Source organism: Ornithodoros turicata, chromosome 9, assembly GCF_037126465.1.
Source record: "Ornithodoros turicata isolate Travis chromosome 9, ASM3712646v1, whole genome shotgun sequence".
Classification (NCBI taxonomy): Eukaryota; Metazoa; Arthropoda; class Arachnida; order Ixodida; family Argasidae; genus Ornithodoros; species Ornithodoros turicata.
In genome coordinates this window covers 26,659,013-26,678,988 of record NC_088209.1, presented here as the reverse complement: position 1 = coordinate 26,678,988, position 19,976 = coordinate 26,659,013, and the positions used below count along the sequence as shown (strand labels likewise).

The 19,976-nt window shown below is 47.1% G+C and overlaps 2 protein-coding genes and 1 long non-coding RNA gene across 4 annotated transcripts in view; 2 read left to right on the top strand and 1 right to left on the bottom strand.

Annotated features, from left to right (window-relative positions):
* Positions 1 to 149: 149 nt before the first annotated feature.
* Positions 150 to 3,760, bottom strand: LOC135367835 (uncharacterized). Its single transcript, XR_010414539.1, has 4 exons — positions 3,623 to 3,760; positions 1,494 to 1,550; positions 1,379 to 1,420; positions 150 to 364 (listed from the first exon to the last, which is right to left on the bottom strand). It is a non-coding gene; the product is annotated as an uncharacterized LOC135367835 (long non-coding RNA).
* A 1,725-nt stretch (positions 3,761 to 5,485) lies between these two features.
* On the top strand, positions 5,486 to 16,130 carry LOC135368475 (uncharacterized). 2 transcript variants are annotated; one of them, XM_064601796.1, is made up of 10 exons: positions 6,213 to 6,292; positions 9,224 to 9,270; positions 10,073 to 10,111; positions 10,187 to 10,222; positions 12,453 to 12,570; positions 12,648 to 12,787; positions 15,389 to 15,436; positions 15,508 to 15,543; positions 15,598 to 15,835; positions 15,982 to 16,130. In XM_064601796.1, the coding sequence occupies exons 2-10, from the start codon at positions 9,262 to 9,264 to the stop codon at positions 16,038 to 16,040; spliced, it is 723 nt and encodes a 240-aa protein (XP_064457866.1). In that variant the 5' UTR covers positions 6,213 to 6,292; positions 9,224 to 9,261; the 3' UTR covers positions 16,041 to 16,130. The 2 variants fall into 2 exon arrangements, with proteins under 2 accessions (XP_064457865.1, XP_064457866.1); XM_064601795.1 differs by lacking the exons at positions 9,224 to 9,270; positions 10,073 to 10,111; positions 10,187 to 10,222 and adding an exon at positions 5,486 to 5,576 and having other exon boundaries at positions 6,136 to 6,292.
* A 284-nt stretch (positions 16,131 to 16,414) lies between these two features.
* Positions 16,415 to 19,976, top strand: part of LOC135368469 (ankyrin-2-like) — a 158,255-nt gene continuing 154,693 nt past the window's right edge. The window contains exon 1 of the mRNA XM_064601779.1: positions 16,415 to 16,798. Coding sequence (XP_064457849.1) covers positions 16,709 to 16,798 — 90 coding nt within the window. The 5' untranslated portion in view covers positions 16,415 to 16,708. The remainder of the gene's footprint in view (positions 16,799 to 19,976) is intronic.

Genomic DNA, 19,976 nt, shown 5'->3' with positions numbered 1-19,976 from the left:
TCCTCGGTCGACGAAAAGGACGTCTCAGTTTTTGGACCCGATGAAACATTCTGGTGACTGCGTCATGATTCTTCAGGATTACAGCACTATACATTTCGCTCGTGGTTTTTTATGACTGGATGTGGGTTTCTATGCGTGGATGAGCTCAGTAAGTTCATACGGAGTAAATCGTTTAGAGTAACGTTCAGCGAAAGTCATTTGTTGTCAGCATTCCCTATGTTTATTGTGTACCCTCGCGCGGTTCTGAGATACTGGTTTTTGTTGCATGGTATTTCGATTCAGTATCTCACGCAAAACATATCTCGTACGTGTCTAATTCCAGTTCAGTCTCCATTTATCCATCGTCATCCATCTTACCCTCCAGCTGCAAGAAGGATAAACAGAAGCACAGTGAGAAACGGTGGTGCAAGGTACAGGCATTACAACAATCTACGTGTAAGAGGTCCCAACGAAACTTCCAACAGTTCCTGCGCCCAGAAGAACAGTCTCTGTTCGAAGTATCGGCCGCTCTTCTCCTGATGTCCCCTACACTCTCACACTTTATAACGTCCATAACCACTCTTTTCCAAAACGGGACGTGCCTTGAGAGGAGGTACGGCGCTACACCCTTAGAGAAAAGGGTGGAGCAGTTGCACCTTTTAGGAGGTAATAATTGTCGCTTATGTTGTGCCTAAAAGGTTGCAAAGCTCTACCCGCTACCTCACTCTCAAAACAGAACTTCACCGCATAGCACGTTGTCCGCCAGCCATTGCCACGAATGATAGGGTTATCGCTTCTGATTCGGTGAGCAAGGGGGGCGTACGCCTTTTTGTAGCAATTTAAATACATGATAATTTCTTTTACCACCCTTTTACACCCTTTATCAGACGCTACGTTGGCCTATGTGGTAACTATGAACTTCACCACATAGCACGCTCCTAGCCAACCATCATCTCGAATGATATCGTTATCTGCCCTGATTTGTTGAAAACGGGGGGCGTACGCCTTTTCTGTGACACTTATGCTGTTCATAATTGTCACAAAAAAGGAGTACGCCCCCCGTTTTCAACAAATCAGGCCAGATAACGATATCATTCGAGATGATGGTTGGCTAGCAGCGTGCTATGCGGTGAAGTTCATTTTTAAGAGTATAGAAGTTATGACAGACACAAAGTACGACAGCAGTATTTTGAGAAGGAAACACGTAAGGACTGGACATGCATGCAAAGACATGCGTCTATACAGCGACCGGGAATGCACCACCGGGCGATTGAATGGAATTTTCGAACGGAAGCTCGAAATCGGGAATGCGGTATAGAAGCATGTGCAGCACTAGAATAACGCAAACGGGACGTTTTGGGGATCTATCTGCGAATGATGTAGCAAAAGTAACCCTTACCTCCCGTCGGGCCTCCACCCATCGACGACATCGACGAGACGTCTGCAAAATAACGTCAAAATAAAGTCAAGAACGTGCGAAGTTTCTGTCGGAGGATGGCGTGTACGCTACTCACCTGACATACCAGACATACCAGACATAGCAGACATACCCGACATGCTCGACATCTCAGCTGAAAAGAAGAAGACGAAAAAGAGTACATCAGTAGGATCCGGCTTTCGGGTTAAGCACAAATTACCCCCGAATTCAAATGATGTATCGTGTACGCTGTTCAGTAGCATACTGTACACATCTCTAATGTACGCAGACAGTTTTTTTTTTTTTTTTCCTATGAGAGCGGCGTAGATGTTTCTGCAGTTCAGACATACAGCTATTCTGATATCTTACAAGAGCAGGAGCAAGTGCAAGTACAAGAGCAGAGTGTAGTATGTGTGACTACAAGATGGCATGGTGTGTGACGAGTTGACGTTAGATGACTAAAATTAATTAGGGGACTCCGGGCCTAAGCGAGATAACAGAATGGGACACAATCCTCGTTTAACGCCATGTCCTTTTCTTAAAAAATCTCGAAACCCGAGGTTTTTCATGTGAAAGTCAGTGGAAAGAAAAACCTGGCCGATAAGGAGCACAGGGAGGACAGCAATCATTCTACGTCAGAAGATCACGTGCTTTCGGGCAATGAAGATGATTGGACTATGTGCTTACATAGTGGGCAGGACTACCAGTTTTGCAACTCAGATAAGCCTCCGTCGGTGAAGGTCATGCGCTCTCGAGGCGCGCTGTTTTGGTTTCGGCTACCCCTACCCGAGAAACGTCATCATGACGTTGGTAGACACACCGAAACCAAAACAGATCGGAAGGGGAGAGCTGAGTTCCACGAATGGGCAATTGTTCGCTGCCTCCTATTGAAAGAAAAGTGGGACCGAAGGTCGCGTCCTTTTCAGAGACCATCGTAATCCCCTCAAGACCGTGGCTTTCGGGCGCGACCTTGTTCGCCACTAGCTTTGAACGTAGTTCAACTCTACCAAACTCGTGGCGTTGTCGAACATTATGACGTCATTTGTTTACAAACAGGTAGAGGTCTATTCAGCGATGGATGTTTCACTGCACGCGCTCGTTTTTTTTCTCTCTTTTTCTTTTTTGAAAGAGAAAGAACGGCTTTTAACGTGTCTTTCATTCTGCTATGTCGATTTCGCATTTTGAAAGTTCAGAACTTACAGTTCTATACTCTTTTCGAAATTGTGTTCTGCCTGACCGCAAGACACAACTGCAACAACGGAATATGTGTAGCTAAAGTAAATAACTAGAAACGAAACATTCAGTAACGGATAAAAATGAACACCCTACACGTTCACCTGAGTGCTACAATAAAGCATGCAAAGCACATGCGGTGCAAAGCACAAGAGTGCGGTGCTTGTGACTAGAATTCGCGAGCGATACATTGTTCATGTTTCTCTTGGCAGGCCAGAAAAGAGATAAACGCGAATGTATTGTACCAACAGCCCCCGAAGTTGCACCGAATCCGCGCCAGGGGGAGTCGCGGTAGTTCAACTCCTTCCCTCTCCCAGAAATTATCACTGAGTGTGGGAGACTGAAACCATGCTGAAATTCTCGTCCCCCACATATAGTCCTCGAGAACCCCCCCCCCCCCACACACACACACACACACTGGGACATCATAGAACAGCGCATGCTTGCAAGCAAACAGTGAAGTCTCGTTCTTAGAACACGGGTAGGACACAATTTGGTTGGTTGTTCTCGAGTGGGTTCCAGCCCCTAGTGGTGGTTTTTGAGATTAATATTACTCTCCAGTAGGAAGTTAAAGGGTCTGAAGGGAGCGAGCAGACTCCTTTTTGAGAGTAATTGTCTTCTCCAAAAGGAGAGTGATATATGTGGGAAGGAAAGGAGTTAAAGTACACCCTTTTTTTAGTAGTGCAGCGGCGCTGGGAATGTGTGCCTATACGACATTGTCATTATAATCCAGTAGGTCGTGGACCCATCCTCAGAAATGCCGTCTGTCGTGGGATGATTACAGAACTACAGCCACTGTTTGTGCTTAGCGCAACTATGTAGCGTTTGTAAAAAAAAAACACTCCTCTTGGCTGGAACCTCTCAAACAAAAGAATACAACTGTGGAGCAGCACAAAGTGCAGATATATCCCCGTGCCACTTTTGTGCACAATATCCGGCAGAGAAGAAATTGAGGTACGGAGTATGACATATAGTCAAGTTGGCCACACTTACTCATTTTTGCGGCTTGGTTGATGCGACCGATTTAGGATGAAATGACGATTACGTCGAGTGTAGGTGCTGCGATATTCGGAGCAGTTCTTCGTCAGGTGCTTGTGCCTAGAGCGTGCCTAGTGCCTGCGCACGAGTAGTGGTGGGTACTTTCTTCTTCTTTCTTCTTCTTCTACCAATCAAAAGATGGCCGTGAGTCCAGAGAGATTCTTCTTCCACCACTAGGAACAGTGGCCACCAGCCACACAGGGCGATTGGCCAGGGTTTCGTGCGGAGTAATCTCTAGAGGCTCATGAGACCCGCGGTGACATGTTAGTAGAAGGAAGCCAGGACAAGAGCCAGGCAGGAGATTGGCCAGGACAACTGGGAGTAATGAACCACTTCTTCTTCCAGTGTAAAGATGGACGTGAGCCACTAAGGGAGATTGGTCAGCACAAAAGGGCGTAATTATGTCTGTGTGGTAGTGATGGGATGTAAGGCCAGGTTAGACGCACGTACTAATGACATATATATCTCGTATGACGACTATAGGCATGAGGAAGTGGGTATGCATGTATGTAAGAATGTGCGTATGACGACTGTGCATGGACAAGTAGGTATGTAGGAATGTGCATACGTGAAAGTGTGTGAGAGTAGGAAGAAGTGCCTAGAAGCGGTTGGAGAGCACAACGTACGACACGAGACCTGCTACGACACACTTATTACAGAGTGCAGTATGGGTTGCTCCGAGAGACAGCACTGACGCTAATGAAGGTGGGGCTACTAATAAACGCAAAGGGCTCTAGATATACCTCTGGCGAAGTTGACCAAAATGAGAACAGATGAGCAAAAGGTGTTCAGTTTTTTCATCCTGGCCACAATGGGAGCAAACAAGGGACAAAGGGCGCCCAGCACGACGAAGGTAAAAATTTAATGGTAGCGCCAGGTATCGAGCTCGCGTCACCCAGACCTCTGTCTGCCTGGAGCTCTGCTGAGCTCTGCAGAGGTAGGGTTCCACGAAAAGGAAAGATGTTCATAGGGTGGTTGTGGAAGGACAGTTCGAGACAGGCTTTTGAGTCGTCTATACCTGGCAGCAGAAGTACGACCAGGAACTGGAAGGAGAGGAAATATCTCCCCAGAGAGCGACACTTTAGCCAGGGTGTCAGCGGTTTCGATAAAAGTGAGTCCACGATGGCCAGGAATCCATCAGGGGCGGATCTAGGAGTTTTCCGAGCTGGGGGGGGGGTCCGCTATGGACAAGCGCCAGGTGCATGCTGGGATTGGTCCATTGAAGCCTATGTTTAAGTCTGGAATTGAAGGGGGTCCTAACCCCCGGATCCCCCCCCCCCCCCTAGATTTGCGCCTGGAATCTATGTGATGATGACATCGCGAATGTGGTGCGGGGCAAGATGTACCAAAATGGACAACAATGACTCCGAGGACGGCAGCAAACCCGACGGCGAGGCCAAAGCTGAAATGACGAAAGGGAACCCGAGAGCAATAGAATCCTTTCGAATGCGGAAATAACCCTCGTCAGGCCAAGGGCCATAGCTAAAAACTCGCTGTCAAAGGAAGGGGTAAAGTCTGGGAGTCGAACCGGAAACCGAAAACCAGCCAGCTCCAGCGCGCTCTTCTTCTTCTTCAGCCAGGAGAGCAGTGACCGCTAGCCACAAAGGGCGATTGGCCAGGGTAGTGAGGGTGTTGCAGTGCGTGTGGTAATGCTTAAAGGGTAATGCCTTAAAGGGTAAAGGGTGACGTTGCCCACATACGTGAGGCCGACAACGGCAAGCCCTTTCACCATCACCACCACCACCACCTAATGCAGCAGCTGGCTCCTCAGAGACTGACGCATCATTTCTTCTTCTTCAACTTGTAACTGCTGTGGCGCACAGCCAAAGGCAATAGGCCACGGGTCAATCTGGAAGTGCGAGGGAGGATGAGGGGTTAGCGTGCTGGCCATGTCACGTTCGAGACTCGGGTAAGAATCCCGGTGCCGGCTGTGCTGTGTGAAGTTTTTCCTGGAGTTTTTCCTCAGACGCTTTCAGATATATGTCGACACAGTTCCCTTAGAACTCTGCCCAGGACACACATTCCTCCAGAGCGTCAGTCGTGACGTTGCCCACCTCTGTGAGGCCGACTACGGCAAGCATGTGTACTGTTCGGTTTCATCACGTAGTACGAGTAGTAGGTAGTGAGGAATAGCCCGAGCTAAACACCGGCGCCATACGTGGTGGTGTTGGTAGAAGCCACGAGAAGTAACTTGCAGCCATCTGTGACAATAGGGTGGAGGCTGTCGCTCACGGGAACGACAACGACAACCTCCACCCTGTCGTTGGGGTAGGCCATACTGAGCGAGAGTTGTGTCAGAGCTGTGTGCGAGTTACTTCGCGTGGCTTCTATCAGCGTCACCACGGTTGACTCCGGTGTTTAGATCTGGTGACAATACGTTTGTATCAAATAAGATGTTTTATTGAAACTGTTTCACCGCGGAGGCTATTCCTCACTATCATCCATGCCAATTTCTTCTTCTTCTTCAGCCAGGAGGGCAGTGGCCAATTTCATATTATTCGCGCGTTGAGCGAGAGGCACGAGACTTCTTCTCCGTCGTCAAAGCGTCGGCGTCGTCGTCGTGTTTCCAAAACAAGGGCCATTCCACGTGATTCTCCTCCTACTGCACTATTACCTGAAAGCGCGGTGAGTAGTTCCCAGACGTCTTAACCTTTAACGACAGTCAACAAACCAAGCGCACTATAGTCACTACCATACTATCGTTAAAAGTGACACGGGAATACCAAAAACTGGCAAATGTCGCTCCCGGTACTCGTAATCGTAGGCGATACTCTCCTAGACAGTGTTGTTATCTAGCTTGTGGGATTGTAACGTGCAGTCAGTGTCAGTGCAAAGGGAACTACCTCCATAGGTATAGTTCGGCTGCTTGATGACAATACACACTCGACACCGTCGCTTGCGCCCGACAGCGGCTCGGAATAGGGTCCCTGGTTGTAGAGCCGTTTATAGGGAGAGTTTGGCCATTCTTTGATCTTGTGCTGCTCAGAGATGGGGGATCGCCATGCCGTCACGCACGTCATCGCTCCGCCAACTTGACTGAAATGAAAGGCGAGTCGCGGTGACGCGGGGAGATTTCAAGGCTGTACCTCCCCTCCTAAATGGCAGAATGAAAGACACGGGGAGATTTCAAGGCGACAGCTCCGCTCCAAAATGGCGTCACTGGCCTGAGCGCCGCCCGTTGTGTGACGTCAAATGATGGGCTTTGAAACAGGCTCCTCCCAATGGCCAAACTCTCCCACAAAACGGCTCTGTGTATGTATATCTTTTTCTCTCAGACGGTCTAAGGCAAGTTTGTGTAAATTTCCGCATGAAGTCGTTCCAGGACATGTTGTTCCAGAGCCGTTTATAGAGAGAGTTTGGTCATTAGGAGGAGCCTAACTTGAAGCGCGTCATGCGACGTAAGCGACCTCCCTCGCCGTTCCCTATTGTTGTGCCGTTGACAGCCGGTCGCTGACGCCACATTGATGCTAATCCTTGTTTACGATGCAAGGAGGGAAGACACGTGCGTACGTGGTCCTCCGAAAGCCCTTCGTCCTTGAACTCTTTCAGCTTGGCAACAAAGCCCCCCCCCCCCCCCCTATCGCAGGCGGCCGTGGGTCATAAGCCGGTTATTCCTGTAAATCACTTTCATTGCCACAACAAAGCTGTCGACAAGTTGGCGGACAGCATCAACATGGCGCGCACCAGATGACTGCTAAGTGGATTCTGCTTGGATTCAGGCTTTTTGGGCGGCGCAACGACGACTCTGACGTCAAAATAGGCTCCACCCATGAGGCAGCAAAAGATCAGAGAATGGCCAAACTCTCCCTATAAATGGCTCTGCTGGTGCTGAGCAGTATGCCGCCATATCAAGACATGTGATGACAAGTCACATCTGTGAATTTTTCTCGCATTCCCCCTCCAGTTTTTTTTTCTTTTCTTGTGTGTGTTTGTGGAAATAAACTATTAATATTATTATTATTCACCCCTCTCTTGATATCTTTGACTGCCCTACAAACGCTTTCAAAACGCTCCTTTGGCGTTTACTAAGTAAGTGAAGTTGTACAGCTTTTTTTTAATTGCCATGTACAGTATTCTATGTCTCAATATGAATATGTTCCTGTTATGTTCCTCTTCCTGAATATGTTCCTGGATACGTTATGTTCTGTATAGTGTGTATATGTATGTGTGTGTATGTGTAAATCCTTACCTGTATCGTCTACGTGCGCCAGTACAAAGGCTTTGGCTGCTCTATGGGTATGGTAATAAAGATATCATCATCATCAGCGCCACCGCCACCACCATCATCATCATCATGCACGCGAGCAGCCCCGTATTAAATTCCTGGAGGTCCAAATTGTCCTCCCTCCTGTCGTATTCCCCTCTTAAATTCTCTATTTCCTGTGACCGTTACCTTTTGCAAAAAATAAAGGCAGCGACGCGCCCCCCTAAATAATGTTCATCTCTATAATGCGCACTCTAACAGCGACCAGCTGCCATGCAGAAGCTGTAGACCGTGTAAAAATTGGGTCGCAGCACCACAGCTGGATTTCGTATTCGACAAACACCGGGAAACAACTACGTACTAAATTTGGGGCAGGGTACTACGCGTGGGCAACGCGTAATATGTGTGCTCGCGGCTTGAGCTTTCATTCAGTCATTGTGTTGCGCGCCAAGTCACAGATATCAATATGGTTCCCAGCAGCCTAACAGTTATGACCGCACTGATCATGTGCATTATCCAAGGAGGTGTTCTAAACGCCACGCCTGGTGCGACACCTCCCGGACCGACAAGCAGTGCGTATAATGCGATATTTCCTCGTTTATCTTTGTCAGATTTGTCCGAAGTGAGTTTCAGACATAGTGGAAGAATGCCTACTTCGTGCGTCGTTAACCCAGTTAAACTTACCTTATCTTATCTGCGTGTGTCATCTGCGTCTTTACACCACACTCAGGGTTATGTATTCTCTCATCACGGTTGACGGTTTAATCCCAAGCATTTTCTTTCACGCACATGAATTATGTACCTGGGACTGCTAGAACAGAACCGGAAATGCGCTCCCCACGCTGTGTATGCATTTACTCCCTAAATGTACCAATTTTTACTTCAATGCATTTAGTCCGTAGAAGGACTAATTACTTCATTTCTTCTTCTTCTTTCTCTTTCCTCTTTTTTTTTTTTTATAGAGTGTGCGTAGTTTCGAATGTATGCATTTTTCGGTAATCAATCAGCATTGGTCTTTGAATCACGGTTCACTCATTGCTTCGTATGAATCCACGTTTGACTGAACCTTCCAAGCTTGCATGCCATTTATTACTTATTATTTTATTGTTATCTGTCTGATAACGATATGTATCTGTATGTATCTGTATCTGTATGATAACGATGTCGTTATCGTTCATGTGGCGGCATGCTACTCGGTGACCATGCATCCTGGAGGACTTGGAATCAAGCCTTTGCTTCGAGTCATATATGTCGCTGCACGAGATATTATGCAACAGTCGTTTGCTGACGGCTCGTACTAAAATACCAGTATATACGGTGATGTTTAACCAGATATGTCCTTCCCTTTGCAGTGCGGTGTTTAAACATTTCGCTTTCTAATTTCCTGGGAATGAGCGATGTAAGTTATTCTGCGTCGTTTGACCTTTTAAAGTAGCACAGAAGACATTTTTAACACCCCGTTTGCTTCCTATAAAACTGTTAAGTAGGTCAGTAAGATGCACCATGAGAAGTAATTCACACCATAGAGTCATAATTATCGCAGAAATCGGCAGAAATTGAATTTAAACTACGCCGCAAAAAGCGACCGTGCGCAACGGCGGTGGAGAGCAGTAGCAGCCTGTGATCTGCCTGGGACCTCGCGCTCACGCTACAGGGGTGGGCCACGGTCGCTGATTGGTCCAGAGGAATGTTGTCTCCTACTCAGCTGTCGTCTGCTACTCGGCTGTTCGGTGTTCTGAAAAAACGTTACTCATGGCTCGGTCATTATTCGGCCTCTACTTCTATCCCCAATTCCCGGGGGGAACTGGCAAAACTGGTTTACGGCGGCAAGGGGAAAGAGCGCTGAGCTCCACTGACCAGCGGACCAGAACGAGTTGCCCCTGTAACGTCATCGGTGACGTGCATCATACCTTCTCGTCCTCGTTATAGCCGGAGTGGCGAGTTAAGGGTGAACGCGCGAAACCATGTTTATGTGAGTTCTTTTTTTTTTTAGAAACAAATTGCACACATAAAAACCTTTCGCGCTAGCCGGTAAAATGACACACACACTTTCATCAGACATCTTAATCTGATCTTTTCTTTTTTTTTTTTTTTTTTTGATAGCCCTTTGTACTCCTTTAAGTATCGCTTTATGATCCAGCCAAGAGCCACGTTGGCCACACCTTTTCGGCATTTCCTCCTTTTTTTCATCCTCTTTTCAGTGTCTTCAAGATTCTCTCGAGTTCTGCCCTGACTCAACTGTAAGTTCTAATAATTTGGTTACCGTCAAGTTACCCCCATTTAAAGATGTAACTAAAAGGCTATTATTACCATAGGCTGGAGCTGTTCCTGGTATCAAAAAGTTGGTCACGGTAAGCGTCGTGCAGTTATTGATTTGCGAGATGCAAAAACAAAAGCACGTGATGTGAGATGTGATTATAAAATCATAAATACTACCCCGAAGTGCAGCACGCAACTTGCGGAAGGCCGCTTCACGCGCTCATACTCACAAGGTGACCACTTGCGTATAGAGTGTCTCCAACTCTGCTTTCTTCGAAATCCTGCTCGTTGCGGGAGCGGCTATTAGGCATGTTTCACACCAACGTTTTTCTTGTCTGCTTTTTTTTTTTTTAACGGAGACAAGACGGACCCCATTGGAACCTACGGGGCTCGCTTGCCCTTAGCTCCTTTTTTTTAAGGAAACGGACGACAAAAACGGACGTGCCTTCTCTGGGACTACTTGTTAAAAAATAGATTGATCTGACACCCATATGTGTTCCTTACAACAGGGAAAAGTAACGGTAATGGTAACGGAAACAGAAACAGTATATTACCGAAATTGGGGGTGGTAACGATAACGGAAACGCATACCCCGGTCCTCCATTACCAGAAACGGAAATTGTCGTCCGGTATTGAATTCGGGTAATGGCTATTCCTGTTGTGGGATCACATTTGAGTGACTTTTCATTTTATTTTTGTATTTTGATGATTCCATTTCTTGCAATGCTCTAAATGCTACGAGAGCATGGAAAGAAAATGCAATATTGGATCTCGAGCACAGAAATGATCTTGAGAGTGCTTCCCTCGCTTAGTTACTCGTCCCAGCCCTCATAACGCCATGACATCGACACACGAGACTTACGCACTCTACCCCACCATCGCACGAGAATTAAAGCATACGATTTTTATGTTTTTTTTTTACTTCGTTTTCATTTCACCGTAGCTATGACAGTATTATTTACTACTAAGAGCGCTCCCCTGAATGAATCCGACATTGGATGAAGATCACGCCCATCTTGAGTAGCTGGACTCAGAGTGACTGAAGACTAAGGACATGTTCCTACTTTTTTTTTTTTTATCTTGCAAGCTGTGCGCATCCCAACCGTGTAAAATTGCCTGTGTAGTGTGTACACGTGACACCGAAGCAGCACTTCGGCAAAACAGGGTGGTGGCAAAGCCGGACGGGCTGTGCTCCGCAGCTCTTTAACAGCCGTTTCATTACCGGAAACACTAATGGAAACGTAACGGAAACGAAATTGAAGGGCTACTACCAGAAACGGATAACGGAAACGAAAATATAGCAGTAATGAAAATGTTAACGGTAACGAAAATACGTCCGTTACCCTTCCCCGCCTTACAAAGGACAGCCTACACTCTTAAAAATGAACTTCACCTCATAGCACGTTCCTAGCCAACCATCATCTCGAATGATATCGTTATCTGACTTGATTTGTTGAAAACGGGAGGCGTACGCCTTTTTTGTGACAATTATGAACAGCATAAGTGTCACAAAAAAGGCGTACGCCTCCCGTTTTCAACAAATCAGAGCAGATAACGATATCATTCTAGATGACGGTTGGCTAGGAACGTGCTATGAGGTGAAGTTCATTTTTAGGAGTGTAGGGCGTTGGGGTGTGACCAGCAGCTCCTTTCGTCCCAGCTGCCGCTCTGTAGAAACGACCCCGCGCCACGTTCTTGAAGAGTGCGTCGTTGCTAAGACATCTTAGTCCTTAGTTTGGCGGGTTATTATGCACGCCACAGAACAGGCTCCGCCTCCCTTTTTCAACAAATCAGGGGCGAGAACGTTGTCATTCGGGATGATGGTTGGCTAAGAGCGTGCTATGTGGTGAAGTTCATTTCTAAGAGTGAACGGTCGCGTACCGTGCGTACGCGTACCGTGTATTAAACTAAATGCACGGTACGCACATGATTATTTGCGGGAAATATCACACGGGCAGCGCCAACCGCGGTTAAGGCAATCGTACATATCCTCGGTACCTCGCGAAACTGAGGTTGCCAAGCTCGGTACCCAATAACCACGGTTATCGTCGTATAACCTCCGTTCTGTCGACCGTGTGACTGCGGCGAACAGCGGCTATATGTCACCGCAGTTGCCTTGACAAGGGTTTATGACATTTTCAGTGTCTGCCACTTTTCTTTGTACGTATATATAATCTAGAGATTCAAACCTTTTTGTTCTCGCTGGTTTCAATGTATAATAGGCAGGCCGTTTTCTCGTTTTAATGTTTAATGTACTCATTTGCGGCAGTTACAAAATTGTTCAAGACGACGGACATGGATGTTTTTTGTTTCTCTTTCTAGTGCTTAGTAGATGCCCTGAAGTCGACAAATGCGAGCTTCCTGTTGCTGTCTTTTGCTGGCCTAATGCAGGACCTGTTCTACATTTATTCCCCCGGCCTTCAAGTGCCTAAACCAATCGGTGAGGTCTTCAGTTACTCGTGTGAAAGTAAGCTCAAAAGCACCACACAACATTGATGTATCGTTTTAACTTGCCAGAGAAGACAGTCGTGGATTTCTTTGTGAATATGTGCCCAGGGCCTCTTGCCCTCTTCTGCGAGGGCGTACCACGAAACCGGAGCGAACCTTGCAAGAAGCCCATCGTAATCAACTTTCCGGACACCATGAAACTTGGAACAGTAAGAAAAACCACGCGAGATATTGCGATTTTATCAATGTCACGGCTACCCAAGTTATTTGTTTGACGAGTAAGTATTAACTCAGCCACGACCCAAGAAAAAAATGGTTGGGGAGCCAAGTTACATGAGCAGAACATGTGGCGTAGTCACATTCAGCCTATAAGAACGACAACACGTCCAGAGGGGGGGGGGGGGAGGGGGGGGCTGACCCGTCCCGTCCCTGGCGCCTATTGCAGCCGATCGAAAAATCCATCAGAGCCAATCCTAATGGAACCATTAGGCCAATAGGCCTATTGTAATTTCCGTCTGGGGCCCTTTGGTACCATCAGGCTTTTTTATGGGGCCATTCAGCCCACCTGATGGGCTCTGGGACAGCTTTTGTCGGACCGCTAACAGTCCTGTGGGACCACTAGGAGTTGTTAATGTGCCGACAAGCTGTTTTGATGGTCCGTCAAAATATTATAATGGACCATTAGAATTTCTGATGGAGCCTTCATGTATTTTTCGATCGGGATGGGGCTATGGCACATAAAGCAGCACTGCGCGGACGCTGTGTGCGGAATCAACGTGGCGTCGATCGTCCATGCCCATGATGGTCCATGATCATCATGCACGATCATTATTATTAGTAGTAGTAGTAGTATTTTACTGGCCTCCTTCTGGGGTCCAAGTAGGAGTGGCGACACATCGATACAATAAAATAATATACAAACATGAAACAATGCAGATAATTATTGGATCATAGCAGTCCCGAGTGGCTCGAGACTAACATCGCCATTTTTTTCTTTTAAAAACAAATCAATCAATCAATCATAGCAAGTGACACAGTAGCTACAAATGGCAAATGATGAGAATGCAGTAATTATATACAATGATGACATAGGACACAATGCACAAGTGTAGCAAGCAAGATAATAATGATATATATACAATGACATAACGACTTACAATGATGTTAGGTGGTCCTGAACCCTTGAAACAAATTCATCAAAGCTTTTAACCGGCACGACATTGTCCGGTAGGCTATTCCAATCCCTGATTGTACGTGGAAATAGAACTAAACGAGTCTATACCCTGCACCTGTAAGGCATAATATAGAACTTATTAATATTACGTGTGAGACGTCTGTCACACACAGAAATGTAACGGCTTGATCATGATCGATGATGATGATGATGATGATCGATGATCCATGCCCTTCGAGTACCTCTGGCACCCTGAAGCGAACCATATTTGGTAGTTTTTGTCCGGCCGCATGAGACGAATAATACCGGCATGACGGGCCTTTTGTGTAGACCACGGCCAACGCCGTGGTTTAGACACAAGAAAGGTGTGGTTGAATCAGTTGAAATAGACGATTGCCTTCATGTTTCAGGAAATTTTCATCCGGAAAACCGGATACTGCAGGCAGAATAATAGCCTATATATCGTTATAGCTGTAGAAACGTTTCGGAACGAGTCGTACCCTAATTTCACGCGTATTAGCGGCGGCTTATGCGCGATTTTTTTTTTTTCTCACGGGCGCCCTGTGGCTTATCCACCGGTGCGGCTTATCTGATAACTATTTTTTCCCTGGTATTTTCTCCATACGCCGGTTTCAACGAAAAGGCTGACAGTGTCTCTGGAACACCACCGCCCTGCCAATGCACGAACAATACGTAACAGGTGTGCGTCCACATGCAAGTATACTGACCTTCCTGGTGCATTCCCCCAAGCAGCTTTAACTAAAGTGGTGATAGTGACTGATGTCTTCTGGAAGACCACTTACCCGTCAACCTACGAGAAACACACAAACGAGGGCACAGTCCTTTTTTTTTATTTCAATCATCATCATCATCATCAAGGGCACAGTCCGATCTTGGAAGAACACTAGAACTGACCTGCTTTGTTGTACACCACGCCGACCCCGGAGTATGGACCACAGGGTTTATGGATGGTCTCCTTTGTCGCACAAATCAGTTGCGCTGTATTGCCCGCGGCTTATCTGCCCGAAAATTTTCAAAACGTTCCTAAAAACGGGACCTGCGGCTTATACGAGGGGAAATGCGGTACTTAATATCAAATAACGCTCCTTTCAAACCATTACATTAGAGCTACTCACAATGCAGGCAACGCTCGCTACTGGCACAAGTACATACACAGGCACTTGCTGCAGGCATGCAATATTCCCCAAAAACACCGAATATCATGTGAATGCACGAATAATGTCCTAACGAATTCGTACGTCTGACGGATATCCTCAGAATATCCATCGCAGGTACGAATCCGCCAGGGCATTATTCGGAGGATATTCGGTGCTGTTGGGGTTGTTTCTGTACGGTACAAATGTACCAACAGACCCAAAAGCTCTGCGCGCTAAAACTTGAAATCTATCGTCTCTACTGTACTGCTCACATTAGGAATCCGCGAACTCACATCTAAGTGCGAAAAGTGCTTTCTCGGCAGCGGGATTATACTATACTGCAGTTCTACTGTATCAGCTGTCGTGCATGCAGAAAAGAGATAGAAACGTGATAAGAAAGCCCCACATACAAATATGCCAGTGTAATTTCTGGTGACATTATGGTGTTTTACTTCCATCAATGTAAGTCTGTTTTCCAGTGTTCGCAGGAAGCTTTTGTAGTTTGTCCAGAGCAGCGGCAACCACAAGTACGTCCTCCCAGTGACCCTTATTTCTGTCCTATACTTATCCATCGATGTCTTTTCAACTATTTTTACAGAGAAAACACTATGCAAGCTTCATTGAAATTCTTGGGGTATGTCTTTCTTCTAAAAGAAGGGGAGCTCCTTATCTTGTGTTTATTTTGTAGTGTGTGCTGGTAAACCTGGGCCAAAGGGAGCTGCAAGCTATCGTTCCTTACGCTGTTTGTCAGTTGAGCGACCTACTAACGCATCTCATTGGGATGTGGACTAAGAAGTCTCTCCTGGCTGCTGCAAAGGGAACACCAGCAGAGTCTGCAGCAGTACTGTTCGTCAAGCAAAACAGACAGCTGCTGGGCCAGCTGGGAAGTGCATTTCAGCAGCAACGGCGTCAGCTACAAGATATGTGTGAGTGTACAGAGTGTCAGGGATATTCCCAGCACCCCCACGCACCCCTAATGCCCCCCAAAAATCTTGCACCACCACCGCCTGACAAAAAAAAAATCAGAAAATCAGTTTTCTTTTGTTTGTTTGTTTTTTTTTTTTTTTTACAGGTAAGGAGATGCAACAGAGTCAGACTCCTCCGACGAATGGAGTTACGTTGCCTTGCTAATCGCCTACTACGTGACGTCCCGGTTACCGTCACATATGACGGAGCCTGCTGCACGAATAAAAGTAGCTGCAGACCACCGCTGCGGACACAGGTTTCAGCCGTATTCTTTGTAATCCGTGAAACAATTAGCCATAGCCCCATAGCCGCAGTTGCGTGGCGGCGCTAACACGAAATTTAAAAAATATATATATATATTTAGCGGCATGGTAATTGTGATTTTGCGTGACACACAGCATCTGTCTTAATCGGTGGCGACACCTATCGAGCACAGAGCGACGCACGACGCTGAGCTCTTTACTGTGCCTCCATCTGCCGGAAAAACTCCTCCCCGTCGTCATTACCCTCTCTTGCTTGCAATGCGTTCTTCAAACGAAGGGGAAAGTTGGCCGCCCCACATAACAGAAACTGCCGCAAACAGAAAGAAAAGGAGCACGTCCAGTTTGCGAAACTTTCTTCCTCTCGCCTCAGCTGGGCGTGGTAAGGCCAAAAAGTCAGCGTGTGTTTCTCCCGCGCTGTGAGCCACAAGTCTTGCACTGGATAACAGCGTCTTTGCAGACGGGCGGCTAGGATAAAAAGTGCGAAAATTGAGTTGTTGACAAGTGTGGGTGCTACGAAACTTGGGAACGTGTCTGCTTCGGAGATACCGTTGACTTTTTGCACTGACAGCGATGACTGTCAACGAGGATCTCGCGGACGGACCCTCAACCAATGGACGGATACCGGGAAGCGGCGGCGGCGGCGGATCGGAAAGTGGTCAGGTGAGCCCTTCTGCAAAAAGTAAATGAAAGTATTGAGCTTTTTCGCTTCTGCTGTGCGGTTCGCAGCCGTTTGGAATGTTCTATGGCATTTGACACGCGGAAGTACAGCCATGTCGGACAGATGCAGGTTGGGAGAATTTTGGATCTCTTGACGTGAAGGCGGTGGTTTTATCCGGACCCCGCCTATACACCCCACTAACACCCCCAAAATGTTTCTCGACACCCCACTGCCTTTCTTTCCTGTGCACCCCCTACAGGGGATCTGGTTTTTCAGCTTTAGATACATGTCGGCAACGATTAATAAAGCTGATAAACATTAACTAACGATGACCCCCTTCCATTTTTTTCTCAACCCCTCCCCCTCCTGTGTCCGACCTCGGCACTTGACTTGTGTCGTTATGTCTCATGGTGCAGGGGGGGGGGGGTGATGTTTGGGGGAAGGTGTGGTCAGTCCGCTTGTGGTGGCGGCTCGGTGCACCCAGATGCGAGGAAGCTGGAAGGGTGCAAGATGAAGGGGAAAGACGATGGTGCTGGAGAAGGAGGGGTGTGCAGTCCCTCTTGGTCAGGGATCTTGGTAATCGCGAAGGGCTGCCCACAACAGAAGACATGTGAGCACCCCTCAGTATATCCCTGTACCACGGTAAACGCCAGGATGATTGGCGTAGTTACCCCATGAATAGTGCAGGAAGCGTGAAAGAGTATTAATAGGCAGAAGATGTGTTCTGTTCTTCTGGAGGTGATGTCTGTCCTGATTCTATTCGGCCTGCCAGGGCAACTCTCCCCGGTATGAAGTTGTGCACAGTCACATGTCCTTTTCCTTCTTTCTTTTTTACTTCCCCCTTCCCTTTCCCTTTTTCTTTTTCCCAACAAACGTATATTCCTAAATTGAATGAATTACCTCAACCACTATAACCATTATAACCACTAATAATAATAACCACTATAAAGTTATTATTCCTACGTCTTCGCATACACGCATGCGTTAGCACACCGTGCCCGTTCGTTATAATTTTGGCAGAATGCTGTGTCATGTTTCTAGGAGCCCCCCAAGACGCAATTTTGACGCCTGTGGCAGTTCGAAAACGAAGCATTTAATAATGATGGTGATGACGAAAGGTGTGAGATGGTGAATAACTTTCACAGGCGTCTAGGTTGGAAAAACATGCAATCACATATCGCGCTTTTTTTTTTCTTTTTTTCCAACGCTGTCAGTTTCAAACACGTTTTAAAACAGTGTAAGAAGAGGACAGCGTCTGGAAATTATTAGAACAACACTGTCACCTCATTGCAACAATACCGTTTCGACGCTGATCAGGCCAGCAACGCGCTCCAGACAACCCCCACACCGCCAGGCACAGGCTTTGACGTCACTTCCGGCCTCATTTCCGGTAAAGCGATCCCCGCTGCAGTGCCGTCATCACGCGAGATCGGAACCCTTTGTGGCGACCATCATCGCCCCGGATGTCTGGGAAATACAATGCCCGATCCTCTCCGTTTGCCCCGCATACCGGAGTATAGGCGTCTGCAAACATGAGCGACCTCCCCAGCTGTCGAGCGTGCACGTGGATATCATAAGGGAACATGGCATTAGTGCACTCCGGGGAAGCATGAAGCGTTTAAGGCAGTGGATAAAGCATTGTTTCTTTCGTGCAGGGTTTAAAAAGTGTTATATTGTACGTGGGAAGGCAATCCTGAAAGCTGAAAATGTATATTTTTACTAGACCTCGTGTTTTGCAATCTATCGGTCTTTGCAGTTCTTTGTTGATTTTATCGAAGCATTTTGTGTAAGGATACACGTGGGTGTGGTTTTCCCTTTATTTATTCATTTATTTATTTTTGCGTTTAGGTGTGGGCTGTTTGCTTTTTATCGATACTTTTCTTCGTGTGCCATTATATGGTTTTCGGAGATTTTTACCAAACGGCACCCCCGGGGACCCTCCAAAAAAAGAAAGAAGAAGAAGAAAAGAACCGGGAAACAACAGCACGATCCCGAGGGCAAACGTCACCGGCTGCTCGCGGCATTCGCACAATCATTGGACAACCTTGGAACCATTTGCCTGTTCCCTCTCCACTTTGCGTCCGAAACACCCGCATCCTTTTCATGGGCCAAAGTAGTGCTGCTTCCATCGTACCCTTACGGGACGGGTAACCTTCGCGGGCGAGACCGCGACTGGACTGAGCAGTGGAACAGCAAGTCTGTTGAAAACTTTGAGGACCTGCGTTTTAGGACCTTTCTCGCATATTTTTCTTCAGTCTCCAACTATCTACGCATCGGTTTCTTTGCCGAAGTCTGTAAGGTCTACGGACGTACACGGCAAACTTTATGCCAGGTCACGAAGGAAATTGATGTTCTGAGGCTGAAACACAGAAGAAAGGACAGCACATAAGCTGAGTGAAAGTGGAGTGAGTGGATGTGGCTTCTCCCTTCAAATGACGCACCCTTGGAAGTCGTTGGGGGAGGGCTCAATAGACCTCTACCTGAGGAACGTCATCATGACGTTGGTAGACAGACTGAAACCGAAACCAATCTGAAGGGGAGTGCTGGGTTTCACGAATGGACACTTGTTCGCTGCCTCCTGTTGAAAGAAAAGCAAGACCGAAGGTCACGTCCCTTTCAGGGACCATCGTAATCCCTTCAAGACCGTGGCTTTCGAATGCGACCTTCTTCTCCTCTAGCTTCGAGCGTATAGTTCCACTCTACCAAATTGGTGGTGCTGTCGAATGCTACAACTTCATTTGTTTGCAAACAGGGAGATGTCTATTGGTAGAACCCTGGACTGACAATCCAGAGAGATGTGGGTTCGAGTTCTACAGCTGGCTAACCTTTTCAGTTACTCCCTTCTTTTTTTATGCCAGGTGTTGTTTCTATGGAAACGTATTGAATCAGTGCTTCCAAGGACGTTGTGAATTTTCTTCATTAACCAGTCACACAGAAAAGAAAAAAGAGAGAGCGAAGAGGAAAGCCGTAGCGCCGTAAAGAAGAATGAAAACAATATCGCAGTTTTCAAAACAGGTTCCTTCGCGCACAGGAAGTGCTCTTCACGATGCCTTCTTCCATGTCACGTGATTCGTACGCGTGCCAAAAGTCGTCTGCTTCCTACTTTCCTCCTCCGCTGTGTTGTAGGTTCATTAACGGACGCCGTATTCCGAGAACCACCGGTGGCGTAATTCTGAAAAG

Excerpts from the sequence above, each read along its gene's own strand:
- LOC135368475 (XM_064601795.1), top strand. The coding sequence starts at position 5,557 with ATGTCACGTTCGAGACTCGG. Across the intron at positions 6,293-12,452 it reads CACTATTACCTGAAAGCGCG|TGCTTAGTAGATGCCCTGAA; the intron begins GTGAGTAGTTCC and ends TTCTCTTTCTAG. Across the intron at positions 15,836-15,981 it reads GCGTCAGCTACAAGATATGT|GTAAGGAGATGCAACAGAGT; the intron begins GTGAGTGTACAG and ends TTTTTTTTACAG.